This window comes from Ustilago hordei, assembly GCF_900519145.1.
Source record: "Ustilago hordei strain Uho2 genome assembly, contig: UHO2_contig_04, whole genome shotgun sequence".
Lineage (NCBI taxonomy): Eukaryota > Fungi > Basidiomycota > Ustilaginomycetes > Ustilaginales > Ustilaginaceae > Ustilago > Ustilago hordei.
In genome coordinates this window covers 1601932-1618284 of record NW_024545261.1, presented here as the reverse complement: position 1 = coordinate 1618284, position 16353 = coordinate 1601932, and the positions used below count along the sequence as shown (strand labels likewise).

General features: G+C 51.1%; 1 protein-coding gene across 1 annotated transcript; it reads right to left on the bottom strand.

Moving 5' to 3' along the window:
• Nucleotides 1–5: 5 nt before the first annotated feature.
• UHO2_02856 (uncharacterized protein) lies at nt 6–4484 on the bottom strand (the record flags this gene model as incomplete). The annotated part of the gene is made up of 1 exon (XM_041555644.1): nt 6–4484. The coding sequence occupies one exon, from the start codon at nt 4482–4484 to the stop codon at nt 6–8; it is 4479 nt and encodes a 1492-aa protein (XP_041411578.1).
• Between the last annotated feature and the right edge of the window lie 11869 nt (nt 4485–16353).

Below are 16353 nucleotides of genomic sequence, written 5' to 3'. Positions count from 1 at the left end.
TGCCTTCACAGATGCTCCTCCTCATCGCTACCTTGAGGCTCTGAGGCCATCATGGGCCGATATTCGGAGCCGGAACGAGCCAGGCGACGCTTGACATCCGCCTCGTCCTCGCCTCCTGACCAGCCTCGACCTCCGAGCCAGCTGAGCAGCACTGGAAGTAAGATGAGGCCGTGTAGCAAACCGCCAAGGATCAAGCAGAGCCACGTCTTGGCGTAGTACAGCTTGAGCAGATCCGACTTTGTCAAGATAAGCACGCCCACACCGATGAGCTTGGTGGAAAAGATGCCGTTGACAACGGCGCCTCCGACGTCGGTGAGAGCGAGCCATGCGCGTTCGTCTCGCTCCTTTTGCGACATGGGATGCGATCGTGGTAGAGCTCCAGGTGCACGCATAAAGGCACGAGCAATATGAGCGCAAAACTCGACACCGATTGCAGCGCAGACACTGAGGTTCACCAATGTCAGCGCATTGAATTGGATACCCCAGAAGCCCATCGCTCCGGCCACCAAGAACACAGCACTGGCGACGCTGAGTGTAACGACAGCACCTGTTCTCCAGCTACCGAGCAGCACGGTGTTGATGGCAAAGATGGCGATTGCAGCGGATCCAAGTACCTGTACCGCCATCGACAGCAGGTAGGTGTACTGTTCGAAGAAGATGAAGAACAGACTGTATGGGAAGACTCGATAGCCAACTCGATCCGAGATGTCGTTCGAGATCCGCTGCGATTGCTCCAATGCACTGATAAAGTCCGACTGTGACCTCAAAGGAGAGAAATAGGTGCGGAAGTGCGAAGTGCGCACGTACTCCTTTCCTGTCTTGCCGTCCGTTGCGATGCTTAGCGCGGAAGAGTAGGCTGCTTGACCTCCCAAGGGGCACTCCTGGTCCGTTGGACTTTCGAGCCATTTCCTGAGGTAAGGATAGAACTCTTCGCCATCAGGCAAGCCGTCCATCGTGATGTTCCAGGGCGGGTCTCGACCCTCAAAGCATGGCTGGCAAGCGAAAGGACTATCGCGCGGACCGCAAAAGACAGAGGGATCCGAGGTCTTGACGCGACAGCAGCCATCGAGGATCGGATTGAGCCATTGCAGGAAGTCATCGATCCAGCTGCTGGCGGGCTCAGCAATCCAAGAGACTTGAGGCCTTTTTCGCTCGCCCTCTAAGGTGTTCGCAAGCGATAAAGGATCACAAGTCGTGAATCGTCCGCAAAGCCCTCTCTGCCATTGACGCTCGGAGACCTCTTTGCCCGCAGCAACAAAGTACACGGGCGGGCCAACATCTAGGAAAACGTCGATGGCGTCAAAGTACGGTCTCAGGTACGACTTTGATGGAAGCGCCAGCCGCTGGTCTAAGCCCATCTCGATCCTTCCAACGCCGATGGAGCTGATGACAGCGACAGCGCCGAACGCCGCGACGACCAGCTTCTTGACACCAGGCCGCAGCAGCGTCGGCGCAAAACGGTATCGGATGAAGGAGTCCAGAGATCCATCCTTGTCCCCAGCGACTGGATTGCCGGGCAGCTGGATTGCCGGGCGACGAGGCGCTTTGATGCACGGAAGGCAGTCCATGCGTCCACTTTCCACTCGACGTGCGTCCAGCGTCATTGCTGCAATGAAGAGGGTGCAATGCAATGTTGCAACGATCAGCATGCTGCCAGCAGCGTAGAGAGCGAAGTTTCTCACGGCAGGCATTGGCACCACGGCACCGAGTAGGAATGCTACGATCTGGCTTGTGGCGCTCAGCAAGATGGATGGACCGACTCGGGCCAAGCAGCGCGCCGCTCGTTCTTCGACTGACATGCATACTGGCTGGCTCGCTGAAACTCGAGGATCTATGAAGAGGTCGCCGTGAGCTTCGATCTCTTCTGTTGGAGACTGTTCCGGGTGTGCAGATGCTCCCATGGTTGGAGCAGATGGTCCAGCTGTCAGTGGATCCGACTGGGCAGATCCCAGGCGAGCCGATTGCTGTTGGAGCGTTTGGCGGTCCATCTCGTTGCAGAGTAGGAAGATGTTGTCCACGCCGACAGCCAGCAGCATGAATGGAATGACTTCTGCGATGATCAGCGTCACTTTGACGCCCATCGCACTGAAGATACCGACGGCGCACGAGACAGAGCAGAGGACGATTATGATACCGAAAAGGCCCAGCGTGAACTTGGAAGAAACGCAATAGGTGTTGACGAAACTTCGAGATGGTCGACGAGCCATCTGCAAGAGTCGGACGAAGCCACCAGATGCAGCGTGCGGCGACGCTGCACTCATTTGAGGATAAGAGCCCGGCTCCGCGATAGGCGAGTCGGATTCGAGATCCTCGTCAAGCTCTGACCCATGAGTCGTTCGCCCGCCGAGGCTAAGTGCTACGTAGACGAACATGGTCAAGTATGAGAGGACGACGATGCCAACGTCCGTGTTGCTGCTGCTTGCAATCTCTGTTTCGAGGCTGACGCCGGTGCTGAAAGCAATCTGGACGCCGAGCTCCTTTCTTCGCACGGACAGCGGATGCGGATCGAGACCAGACTCTTTCGCCTGCGAGCGTCTGGCAGGTTCAGCAGCCACACTTTGCAGAAGGTCAAGAAGCATTTGCTCCCACTCTTCGGCGGCATAGAGGAGCGTCTTGTTCAAGCTGTTGTTGAGCACGTACGTGATCACAGCAGATCGAGCATTGCTGGGCTGAGAGTTGTCGGGCAATCCCCCAAGTACGATGTTGGGCTTGAGTGGTTGACCAAACAAAGGCAGACATTCGGCAGGGTTGCTAGCACACTGATTTAAGCCTTGGTCCCAGTTGGTGGCGTCCAATCCATAGCCTTCAGGGTCGTCTTGGAAGTAGCCGAGGATGCTTTGTACCACACATGGAGTGCCAGGACCTGCAGGAGCCAGACAGACGTCTTGCAACGTGACACCAGAAGGGGTTTTGAGATCTCGCACTTCTTGCTCGAGATCTGCGAGCCACAACAGTCGATCCCAAGACAAAGCGGGCGGCAGTGCTTTCAAGCTTTCTGAAGACGAGTTGTGCCGCAAGGAGGTGAGATGCTGGTACGAGTGACTGTCCATGAGGAAGATCTGCTGGGGTCGATAGAAAGGTCCGAACTCATGATCAAAGATTTCTTTCTGCAGCTTGGCTGTCGAGCCCGGTGCCACCCACAGATGTACAGGATCCACCTCGACCTCAAAGCTCTTCCAACCGATGTTGGCAAGGCCGACAAAGACAGCTGCTATCATGAAAGTCAGCCAGGGTCGGCGGGCACAAAAGAGTCCCAGCCTGTAGAAGGATCGGGTGAGAAGCTGATTGAGCGCATATTTGCGAGGTTGAAGCGCTCCAAGCGCCGAGAGGTTGTCATTGCGTTCCAGTCCAATGCCTCGATAGGTGCCATCAGGAGCGGAGCTCGCCGAGCTCTCTTCGCCAAAGTGTCCCAAACCACGTGCACCAACGAGGCCACCAGAAGCGGCTGACTGGGGCTGCTGCCTGCTTTCGACGCCATCGAGCGAGTCTTCAGAGTCCATTCGCACACGTTCGAAGCCGCTGGACTGGTTGCTGAACAGGCTCAGACCGCTAGTGCGATGAGGCAGCGCAATTGCACCGCGACGGCCTCGAACAAGCTTCTGTACAGGCTTCCAGAACCATAGGATGCAGACAAGGAGCGCATAGAGGATGATGAGGGAAAAAGTGAAGCCCGACATTGCGCCGATAGAAGAGGACGAGCCGGGTGGATTGCTTGCTGGCAGCTCTGGTAAGGCTGTGCAGGTGTCTGGACAATCAACGCAAGCGCAGCGCGACAGCAAGCCAGGATCACTGCATTGCCTAGGGTTTCTGTCGAAGGGTACTGGTGGTAGCTGCGAATCATTCCAGGATTGCGGCGTTGCTGAGGGCGCCCAGTCGAGGTGCGCATCCGGACGCCAGTCGGGGAAGTTGATCTGGAAAGGGGATCCCAACAGCGGTTTTTCGTCGCCAAGGAACTTGAGGAAGGCGTTGGGGTTGCGAGCACCACCACCGATCAGATCCATCGCAAAGCCATTGCTGGCGCCAAATTTTACGTCCTTGCAGCTGTCAAAGAACTTCTGCTTCCAATCTGCGTCGATGTAATACTCCACCGTCTTGACTGCCTCTGAAAGTTTGCCGTCACTTCCTGTCACCTCCTGCGTTTCGGCGACGTCAACGAACTGCGACTGGTTGGGCGAACAGGTGAAAGAGCAGAACAGAGATCGAAAGTTGTTACGACAAGCGGGGCAGGACGAGATGAGCGGCTCGGCTTGCTGAAGGTTGGCAGATAGGCTCTCCACCTGAGCTTGCGTACAGCAAACGGATCCTTCGGCAAAGTCAGGACCACAAGTAGCCACTAGCATCTCTCGAAAGGCATCTCTCTCTGGCATGGAAGCCTTCTCATCGGCTGAGCATGGTAGCTCTGGACTGAAGACGCTCTTCTTACCGCAGTTGCCCTTCATGTGGCAGCGTCCCCGTGGACGCACCTTGGCGGTAGAGGCAACCATGCTGGCTTGCTCTTCTGCGTTAACGCTGGCGGAAGTTCCAGCGGTGTTGCTGCCGTTACCCTACGGAGACTAAGTGTCGATGTGCCTCGTTCGGTGGATGATGTGCGAAGGCAAGGTCTCACTTCGATCGCCGCCGTGGTGACAACTGTCTCACGCATGCCAAGTGTGGAGGCATGAGCATCTGCACAATGGCCCGTGCGCGGTTCGTGCGCTGCCCGTGCGCTTCTGAAGATTTGTTAGATCTTTAATCCCCACACATTAGTAGGATAACCTCCAGACAAAAGAAATTTCCGCAGGTGCGCTTCTGAAGATCGGACCCTGTGCTAAATTGAGTTGAAGGTGGTTGAAGAGTTTTTGTTGATGATGGTAAGAGAGAGAGAGCGAGAGAGCGAGGAGTCTATATATATACAAAAGAAGAGCGGCAGAGAGCCGCATTGACTGTGGAACATAACAAAGCATTTGTCTTGAGTAGGTTGTGACACATGTGGTCCATGCTAAGATGCTCAGGCCTTTTTACTTGGCCGTAAGCACTACCTTCACTGTCTCTACGCTTTGTGTAGCTTTATCTACTTCAACTCCCCCCCTCAACAGTATATGTACCCTGTTCATTATGCTGTTGTTTCAAGGTGTGACCTCCGTTCTTCAACACTGTCACATAGCTCGGGGACCCCATTTCGTACACTGCTGCCGGTATTTGCAGGTGTAGCCCAGATCTTGCTTGCTGCATTGCCTGTCTCCCAATGGGCTTTGTGAGTATGTCTGCCAAGTTTCTTGTGGTGTCTACATACTTGATCTGCACCCTTCCCTCTTGGATGTTGTTATGGACGAAGTGATACTTGGTGTCGATGTGCTTAAGCTTCCAGTGCTGTGCTGGGTCCTTACTAACCTGTATGCAACCAGTGTTGTCCGAGTAGACCATCGGTGTGCCTGTGGCAATGCCAATTGAGCGTAGCAGCTGCTTGAGGAAGAGCACCTCACATGTTGCTTCCGTGGCTGCAATGAACTCTGCCTCGACAGCAGACAATGACACGCATTTTTGTGTCGCTGACTTCCAGGCTACTGGATTCCCATACACTAATGCCACTGACCCCGATGTACTCCTTCTCTGTATGGTGGCATCGCTCGCCCAGTTTGCATCACTGTGTGCGACCAGTGGCTCTTGCGACTCACTTGCCCTATAAACCAATCCAACCTGCCTTGTGCTTTTGAGGTAGCATAAGACCTGTTGTGCTGCCTGATAATGCTCCTGTGATGGTTCATGCATGTGCCTAGCGAGAACACCCACAGTAAGGCTAAGGTCGGGCCGGGTGCTGTTGGCAACCCAGAGCAGCTTTCCAACAATCACCGGATACTCCTTCTGTTGTGCTGCACTTGCAACAAGGGTTCCCTCTGGTATGCTCTGCATTGGAACCATGGTCAGCTTCATACGTTTGTCCAGGTGCTTTGCCAGCACTTGGTCAATGTACCCTGACTGACCAATCGTCATGGTGCGCATCGCATGGTCTCGACTGATTTTGATGCCCAGGAAGTGAGAGACCTCACCACTATCTTCCATCTTCCATCTCTGACCAATCTGCTTCTTAACCTTTAGGACCGTTTCCAGCTGTGGTGCTATGACTAATGTATCATCGACGTAGATGACCACAATGGCCATATCTTCACCCTGTCCCTTGGTGTAGATGCAGGGAGCGCACTCTACCTGGAAGAATCCCATGCATCGCAAAGACCTGTCGAACTCCTGATTCCATTCTTGACCAGACTGCTTTAGGCCATATAGACCCTTGACTACCTTGTACACCTTGCTGGGTGCTACTCCTGATCCTTCTGGCGGCTTCATGTAGATTGCTTCCTTTAACGTGGAGTTCAAGTAAGCCATAGTGATGTCCAGAGCATGTACCTCCCAGTTGTTCTGCACCGCTAGTGCTAAGATGGCTCTGATTGCCCCGAGGGGTGCTACTGGAGAGAAGGTTTCTTGGTAGTCGATCCCCTCTCTCTGTGTGAAGCCCCTTGCAACCAGTCGCACCTTGTGCTTAACAGGTACACCATCAGCGTCAAGCTTCAGCCGAAGCACAACCTTAGAGTCCACAAGTGGTACTCCTGGCGGTTGGTGCACCACCTCCCAAGTCCCCATTGCCTCGAGTCCTTCTAGCTCCTTTCGTATTGCCTCCTTCCAGAGCTGGGTGTCCTCACCATTCATTGCTTCCCCAAGCGTTGGGTCCAGGTTCAGTATTGCTGTGTTGGCGGCGCCTACTGTGCTGTCTATGGCTGGTAGGAGATCCTCCACTGCGGCCTCTGATTTGGTCTCCTCCTCCACTATGGCTGGCGTGACACCCTCCTCCTCGACCTCCGCGGTCACCACGGGCCTGACTGCCTCTTGTTGGCGATCACTCCATCCTTTGTCCTCATGGAACGTTGCTGAGTTGCTCCATTGAATTGACGCAGGCTGGTCCGGGTTGCAAAACTTCCATGCTTTGTGTTCGTCGTCATACCCAATCATGATGGCTGGCTTTGCTCTAGCCCCGTACTTGCCTTGCTGGTCCTTCTGTTGAACATGAACCCATGCCAAGCATCCGAAGACTCGCAGCTGCTGGGCCAGCTTGTGCGTGGTGGTTCCATAAAAGGCCTCGTGGGGGATGGTTTTGGTGGCTGATGGGGTAAGGTTCATCACGTGTGCTGCTGCTGTGATTGCATATGGCCACAACTCTCTGGGGCAAGCTCGACCAATCAGCATCGAGTGCATCTTTTCTTGGACCGACCTGATTGCTCTCTCCGCCCATCCATTTTGGACACTGATCCCCGGGATGCTCTTTTGCCACTTGAAACCCTCTTGAGTTTGCCAGTCTTCGGCTGCTATGCTGCACCATTCTCCTCCATTGTCGCTGCAGAGTGTTTTGAGTTTCCTGTCCGTTGCCCGTTCCATCCTGGCTATCCACCTCCTCAGTGCTGTGAGTGCAGCGCTCTTGGTGCAGAGTGGTTCCACATAGATTAGAGAGGAGAAGTCATCCACAGCAACTAGTGCATAGTGGTAGTTGGCGTGTCCTTTGAAATCTGTCATCAGGTCTACGTGTACCAGCTCTAATGGTGCTCCCATTCTTGCCGACTCTGATTGGCCCATCCATGCTCAAGTCTGTTTTCCTTGGCTGCATGCGTTACAGCACTTCGACTCATGTTCCATTTCCTCGTCAGTACCTAGGTAATGAGCCCGGATTTGTCTCGTTTTGTCTCGTCCTGGGTGTCTGAACCTCTCATGCCATAGGTAGCTGTCTCGATGCTTCGTGTCCTTATTGCCCTCCGGGGCATTATCTAGTTTTCCTGTGTTCTGGTTGTCCGCTGGGACATCATCTTGTGTTTCCTCCAGTTCCAAAGCCAGTGCTTGTCCTCGCACTTTGAAGTGACCCTGTCTTCTGTCCCTTTTGAATTGTACTTGGGTACCATCATTCTGCTTTATGGTAGTTCCAAATTCGTCAAAGATTACTCATGCACCATTCTCGATCAAGCCTTGTACGGACAATAAATTAGCATTCAGTTTCGGTACATAAAGCACATCCAATAGTTGGATGGTGGCCTCACTGACCCGAAGGGAGGCATCTCCTATAGCCTTCACCTGAAGCTTTTCGTCCCCTGCTGTACTGATTTGGCCGACCTTGTTCGTCGAGGTGAGCAGCATTCTCTCATCATTTACCATATGATGGGTTGCACCTGAATCGATGATCCAGGTGTCGCATGCTGATCGCTCGCCCCTGTCGACTGCTAGGAAGGTGCACCCGAGTTCCTAGTGGTTCACCTCTTGTGTCGTATGGGCAACAGGTTCGCTTGTGCCTGGTGCGTTTGTGCAATTTCGAGCAATGTGATTTGGTCCTCCACAAGCGTAGCACTTTGGAGGGGCCAAGGGATTGCGAGGATCACGCCTGCCCCTGGGTCCTTGCTCCGCCTGGTTGGCACTCCCCTGTTCCGCGCTTGTGGCGACCCTTGCTGCTCCTCTAATACGGCCAGTGATCTCACCATCCTGCTGTTTCTTGGCAAGTGCGTGGTAGGCTTCGTCATACTTACAGTCTGGTCTGGCCGTCTTCAGTGCATCAATGGTGTTGGCATAGAACCAATCTTGAGCCGTGCAGCGATAGAGAGTTGATTTCTTGAGGTCCTCATCGAAACGCTTTCTGAGGCGTGCCGCATCGTTCCAGATCGAATCGAGTTCCTTGCCTAGCCTGACAACGTCTCGATTGTGCAAGCGCACTGTGTGGATATGATCCTGCAGTCCTGCTTGCTTTACAGCGTCGTTTAGTGTTAGTGCCTTCTTGAGTTTGGCATAGAGTGTGCTGCCAAGTTGAATTTCTTCATCCGCCCCTCTGATGGTGTAGGTGTCGATGCGGCTATCCGGGCTGTTATCGCAGCAGGCATGGATGAGGCCCACGAGTGCCTTGTCTAGGTCTTCATCATATTCCTCGCTCCTGGGTACAACAGTACTGTACAGGATTTCCTTCGCGTTGTGCACTCTCTGGAGGCAGTCGATAAAGGTGGGTTCCCAGGTGTGCCAATTGCTATCGCTGAGCTTCTTGATGTGAGCAATGGAGCTTGATATGTCCTTGGGGATCTTCTCGGTCTCCCCGCGTGGAGCTTGGTTGCTAATGTTGACCAGACCCATGGCCTGTACTATTGCTTCCTCTGCCGTTAGTGCTGGGTTTGCTAACTGGAGGATTCTGACTACCTGCATGAGCCATCCTTCCTCTCGTCCATTTCCTGCAGTCGCTTGATCATCATCTCTTCCCACCTGTCCAGCTCTTGTCAATGGTGGCATTGCACCGAGCTTCAGACTCTTAATCAGTTGAAGGTGGTTGAAGAGTTTTTGTTGATGATGGTAAGAGAGAGAGAGCGAGAGAGCGAGGAGTCTATATATATACAAAAGAAGAGCGGCAGAGAGCCGCATTGACTGTGGAACATAACAAAGCATTTGTCTTGAGTAGGTTGTGACACATGTGGTCTGTGCTAAGATGCTCAGGCCTTTTTACTCGGCCGTAAGCACTACCTTCACTGTCTCTACGCTTTGTGTAGCTTTATCTACTTCAACTAATTGCGCGAGTCGCACAAGACCAAACGCGCCAACTTTGCACAAATTACTGAGAAAGGTAATAAAGTTGAAGGGTAATTGGTTAATGATGATCATATTCTTGCTGAAGATTACGATCCAGTGCGACGCTAAAGGATGACGCAGAGCCGATCTGGTTAGATGACCGATCTCACCAGAGATCAGGTACAACACAGTCCCGCTCGTTGTCAAGCTAGGTCATGAAGTAGGATGCTCCCACACTTGGCATTTGCCACCACAATGTATATATATCAAGCTGAGAGCACTAGGCTCTCACCACGTTCTTTCAGTCAATTAAGTATATTTGTTTCTGTCTATAACTAGCAGTGACATTGTACTCAGACTCTACCCAATTGCCAGTTATCGGGACCCAAACATCTTTACTTAACTAATAAAAGGAGGACAGTTTTCGACACTCAGTGGTCGATATCAGTCAAAGCACAGTACTGCTGCTATTGGGGCAGAAACACTATACTCGATTGACTAAGTGAAGCTGTGCAGCAGGTTCTGCCTATTTACCAGATATATATATATATATATATATATAGGGGAGAAGTGACAGTCAATGTGGGAGTATCAACCTCCCATGACTCGAGAGGTTGTGTACTTCTGACAAGATTAAGTGTGGCCTCAAATGAGATCGGGCAATGCCCGATCTCTCACTATGTCTGCCCTGCCTGATTTTCTAACATATCGGCCCATGTCATACTTTATCATCATGCTGGGTCATGATCTTCAGCACCCCCTCTCGATCCAGTATGCTCTTTTGATACCCTCAAACCAAACAGTTATCAAAGGTGTAGGAGTGTTGGTGCTATGAATGGTTTGGTCAGGATATCAGCCAGGTTTTTGCTGCTCTGGACTGGGGTGATTGTAAGCCATTGGCTTGCAATTTTGTTGTGCAGGAAGAAGTGGATGATATCAATGTGCTTTGTCTTTTTGAAGTGCTGAGGGTCGCTTGCAATGGCACAAGTGTCACAGGGTCAGTGGGTCAGCGTATGAAGGGTGCGCCAAATTGATTGGCAGCAAATCATCAGGAATTGATGAAGCTAATTGGGTTGGTAGCACATATGATTTACAAGACCAACCAAACTCTTGGGTCCAGGTTAATTTCACAAGGATTGATCAGGATCAGCCTGATCAGCATGTCTCAGCAAGTCAGCCGACATGAGCAAGCATCAGGAGATTTAGGAAGGAGGATACTGGCATTAGAAGGAGAAGCATACAGAGATAACCACATGTAGGAGTGGGGGACTGAGCTCAGCATCATGTGGATGGTTACCACTCAAGGGGTACATGCATATAGCCACACAGGACCAAGCACAGGGGCAACCACATGACCAAGGAGTTTGGTCACAAGGTCCAACAAGTGGCTAAAGGGATTCACAAGATAAGGTCAAGAAGGTGGTTGCTGGTGAAGAGAGAAGGAGCTGTGTCAAGAAGGATGGAGATTGGTTAAATGAAGAGGAGGAGCTGTGTTGAAGGGGTCATCACACATCATCAGGCAGAGAGAGAGCATGAAGGTGAAGGGGCAGTGTTGCACAACCATTATGCTGTGCAAAGAGTAGAGGCACAGCATCAATGGGGTTGATGCCAGCAGGCAAGACAGTGTTGAAAGGGGATGAAGGCCTCTCAGGAGGAGCAGGATAGGTGTCACAGGTGACACCAATTGAACACATAAATACTCTCATTCTACCATAGCATATGAGTGGATCCTCATCCACTCTACTTACTATATACTTTACTCTTTACTTGACTCTTAGCTACATATCATTGCAATAGCAGTGCTTTGCAACAACCCTCAAACATGTGTGTTGTATCACCATTAGGTGTCAACTGTAGGTGGTGTTGCTCAACACCTGTGGTCCAGTCAGTTATTGTAGGCAGTGTCTCACACCTGAGCTTGCCATCACAAGAGTGAAGGGTCAAGGTCCCAGTGCTTACATGAATTCCAACTGTCTTTGGCATAGGCTATTCCAGCTTGTGCAGTAACATTGAAGCCCACAGCAGTTCCCTACTGGCTGCTGCTAGTGCTATGTATTCTGCCTCTACAGAGCTGTTTGCCACTGTTGGCTGGAGTCACAGAGACCAACTACATACCAGTCCCTCAATAGTGAAGACGTATCCAGAGGTCTGTCACAGGGTCTGCGCAGAAGACCCTGGATAAACATGGGGCACGTTGTGCGCACAAAATTGTCATGGGCCTGGATGTGCAAGAAGTAGGAAGATCCATCAGCTCATATGAAGGGAGTGCAGGAATCAAGGAATCAGGCAGATCGTCGGATTTGCAGCAGAGTTCATTGAGATCTGTAGTAGAAATGGCTCTATGACAGATCTCACCAAGATTGGCATGAGCAAGGATGGTACCACAAACCCCACTGAGATCAGTAGTAGAAGAGATTGTATAGCAGATTCCACAGAGATCAGTGGCAAGGATGATCATACAATGAACTCACATGCAAGGAGGACCAAGCTCTGCCAAGACGGGGACCAAGCTCAGAAGCATGCAGCTGGTTACCACTCAAGGGTTCACAAGACAAGAGTCAGGAAAACAGTCACTGGTTAGGAGGAAGGAGAGCTGTGTCGAGGACACCAGCATATAGGTCATGAGGAGGAAGAGCAGTGTGTAAGCGGTCGCGCGCCAGAGACTTAGCTGAGGTTGATTGAGTAAGGACTACTCGAATTGATTCGCCTAAACGTAACCAAGCGTCGTCGCCTAGTAAGTCTTGACTGACCACCTTGAACACTCCGTTCAGAGGTTGCATGGCATGGACGTTGTTTGTTGGTGAGTGCGTGATACACCCTCCCCTACAGTACAGCCCCCTTTCGTCTTAATCTTGTGAATCCTCTTTTGAACCTTGTGACCATACCCCCTGGTCATGTGGTCACATCGGCTCAGTTCCGTCTCGACTTGTTCAGATCGGCCGACTAGTTGAAGCGTGCTGATTTGACTGACTCCATCGTCGGCACAGCTCCGAATACTTGCTCGGATCGGCCAACTAGTTGAAGTGTGCTGATCCGACTGATTCCAACATCAGCACAGCTCCAATACCTGTTTGGTTCAGCCAATTAGTTGAGGCGTGCTGATCCGGCTGCCTCCGTTGTCGGCATAGCTCCAAGTACTTGTTCGGATCGGCTGACTCATTGAAGCGTACTGGTCTGGCTGACTCCGACCGATCCCATGAGATCGATCTGGATTCCCGGGGTTCAATCGATCTTGTAAATCATGTGCACTGCCAACCCGATTAATCTCATTGATCCCCGATGGTTGTCGACTCTGATCAATCTGGTGCACCCTTCATATGTTGATCTTCTGTGCACCCTTCATATACTGCTCCATTACGCGACATTATCATAACTGCCACTGATCATTTGGTGCACTCTCTTGCACAGGCCAGCCATCCCTGTGACATTACCCCCCCTTCCAGAGCCAAGCTCCATCGAGGTTATATAAGCCCTCCTTCATCTTTCTTTTTGTCCCCTCTTTCTTCTCCTCTTACCATTATCATGCAACCGATATCTCTCTACTCGGTATGCCCCGTCTTCGTCATTCTTGTCCTTCGGGGACTTCCCCTTCACCTCCTACTACAATGGTCGAGGTTTCTAATGATGACCCCACCCCTCAGAGTCTGACTTCTTCTATCCAGACTCCCCCATTGCCTAGTCTGACTTCTTCTATCCAGACTCCCCTGTTGCCTACATCTTCCCTTCCTGACAACTCGGCCTTCCTGAGCCCAACTGCTTCCATGCTTTCCCTCTGCTCCTCCCTTGGGCATGTGTATGGACCCGAACCTTTGTTCCTTGACCTGGAACGTCCTACGACTTCTTCCTCTGACCATCGTGATGCTGTGGAAGTAGACTTGGCATGTACTCCAGCCCCTCCTTCCCTTGATCATCATGTGCCTACCAACAGTGAGATAGCTGGTTGGTCTGAAGGATTGGTGGTGTCTAGGCTGGTGGTAAAAATCGCTACTGGGGACTATCCTCCAGAGTGGGAGGTAAGTAGAGGTTCTTCAACCAAATGGCAACTGCACCATCTGGCCATGCTTCAAATGACTGAGGGTTGTATGCCCTGGCCTAGCTGGCAATGCGCCCAGTGTGCTAGTCTTAGTCTCCTGTAAGTAATCTTTTGTACACCATTCTCTTTCTTACTGCTGATGCTAACCCCCCTTTTTTTAGTTGTTTTCCTTCTGCATTTGTCAACCCCTTCATCCCTTATGGTCATGTTCCTTGCACCTGCACTCATTGCCACCTTGGCAACTTGTTGCATTGCAAACGGACAATTCCCGTTTCTCCAGACATGGAGTACCTTGGTGACAGTCCCCCCAACAGGCAGCCTCAGGGCACTCACCTGGTGGAGCATGTGCATCTGACTGTGACCAATGGTTATGGTCCAGGATTTGTTCGTGCCGATGATCGAGTGACTGACCCTGACACCTCCGACGAATGGATATTTGCCATCGGTGTTCTCTGGTGCTCGCCTAACCAAGCGATGGCGTTCCCAATCATTTGGATTCTCTTCTTGTACCTTGATTGTCATGATAAGTTGCACTTGGAGCGTTGACCTCATGAGTCTGTCATGGTACCTGGCGAGAATGCTGATTTCCTCTTCTGAGGATGCTGGGTTCGTCCTCCTCTCATTCCTACTTGTGAATGCAACATGTAACAACATGTTTGTATCTGCCCCCAATTCAATTTTCTTTTGCTCCTTTTTTCTCTAAAGCCTGTGTCTCTTTTTTGTCGACTTGCGTGAGATGCTACGAAATTGAACAGAGTTTTGCCTTCCATCAATATGTTTTGCTCTTCTCCGTTTTGTGTCGCTTTTGTGGAAGTTTTTTGTGTCACTTTTTTGTTGAAGTTTTTGTGTTGCTTTTTTTTTTTGTTGAAACTTATAGTCGTCGTCCCCCCGCCGATTCCTCATACTCCTGGATGAGGGTTGGGCAATCAAGAAGGTCGATCGACTCCCATGATGCTGCTTCTTCTGGGTACCCTCGCCAGAGTACCCTGTATTCGATCTTGTGATTACAAACTCATTTGTCCAGTAAGGCCTTGACCTCGAATATGAGGTCCTCCTCTGGTAACGGTGGCTCTACTGGAATCTGCACATGGTGTGGAAGTGTGCTTGTCCTGGCCAGCTCCAACATTGATATGTGAAAAATGTCGTGGACTTGGAGGTTTACTGGTAGACTGATTCGATATGCCCTTCTACCAACCCTTTCTCTGATTGGGTATGGGCCTGCGAATTTCATGTCCAACTTTGGGGTTGGTCATCTCGTCTTCCAGTTTCTTCGATTGATGTACACTAGGTCGCCCACTTTGAATTCAATATCTTTCCATTTGCAGTTGTATTGGTTGACTGCCCGACTCTGAGCTTGTCTGATATGATCTTGAAGATACTTAATTTGTTCAGTATTGTCCATGAAGTATTCGGCAAGCTTTGGGTCATTTACCCCAAGTTTTCCAGGTATCTCTGGATGCAACTTGGGATTCCAACCATAGCAAGCAAAAAATGGGGATATGCCAATACTAGCATGCACAGTGTTGTTGTACACAAATGCCGCCATATGAATTAAGCTAGACCAATCATCCTGCTCATAGTTGCAGTACATCCAGAGGTACTGCTCTACAACTTGATTTACTTGTTCTGTCTGCCCATTGGTTTGGGGGTGATAGGACATACTGGGTGAGTGTTTTGCACCTAGGCTGTCTACGAACGTGGACCAAGACTTGGATATGAATTGTCATCCACGATCTGAGATGATGTGGTCTGGGGTGCCAAATAGTGGAAAGAGGTTCGTTTTGAGAAGTACAGCTGTCTGTTCCGCTGTTATGGTCTTTGTTGTCAGGACCATGATTGTATACTTGGTCAGTCGGTCTACTATGACTAAGATGGAGTCATAGTCTCCTGACATCGGCAGTCCTTCAATGAAGTCCAATGATATGGATCCCCATGGCCTTTCTGGTGTTGACAACGGTTGGAGGAGACCATAGGGTCGGTGTCGAGGTGTCTTGTATCATGTGCATACAGGACAACTCGCCACATAGTCTGCGATCCAGGCTGTCATATTAGGCTGTCAGGGGTCTCGCGCCTGAAACCCAGATCGGTCTGTCGAGATACTCGGTGACTATCAAACTGTGCGACAGCTATTGTCTCGGTATCGGTGACTATCAAGTTGTGCAGTGACAGCAGGTGGCATTCGTTGTATATACTATCGTAGGTTTCGGCTGACCTCTGTGGACACTCTGTTCAGGGGTAGCTTGGCACGATCAATATCAATGTTATGATGACACCAAGGGCTGGTGTGAGTGTTGATGATGATGAGGTTGATGGTGTTGGTGATGAGATTGGTGATGTCGATGATAATGAGGTTGATGGTGTTGGTGATAAGGTTGGTGGCATCAACACAAGTGTCCAGTGTGTTGACTTGATGCTTGAAGTGATCCCTGGACCGCAGTGGACTACTGCCTTCGGTTCTATCTTGATCCGGACTGCTAACCTGCTATGGGCGCCTTCGGATGTCAGGTAGTGGTGATACAACACACACACTACGATGAGGAGCAACCTTTGATGGATTGCTGCTATGCTGACTGAAACTAATATATACTTATGCTGAAGTGATAACTAGTTATGGTGAGTAGAGTGGATGAGGATCCACTCGACCTATGATGATGAGAAAGCATGGTTATATACCTCTTCTCAGCATCGCCAGCGATGCTGCTCCTGCTCTCTCTCCAGAGAGTACCTTCTTCATCGAGTGCTGCTCAGGGGCCTCTCCTGCTTGGCAC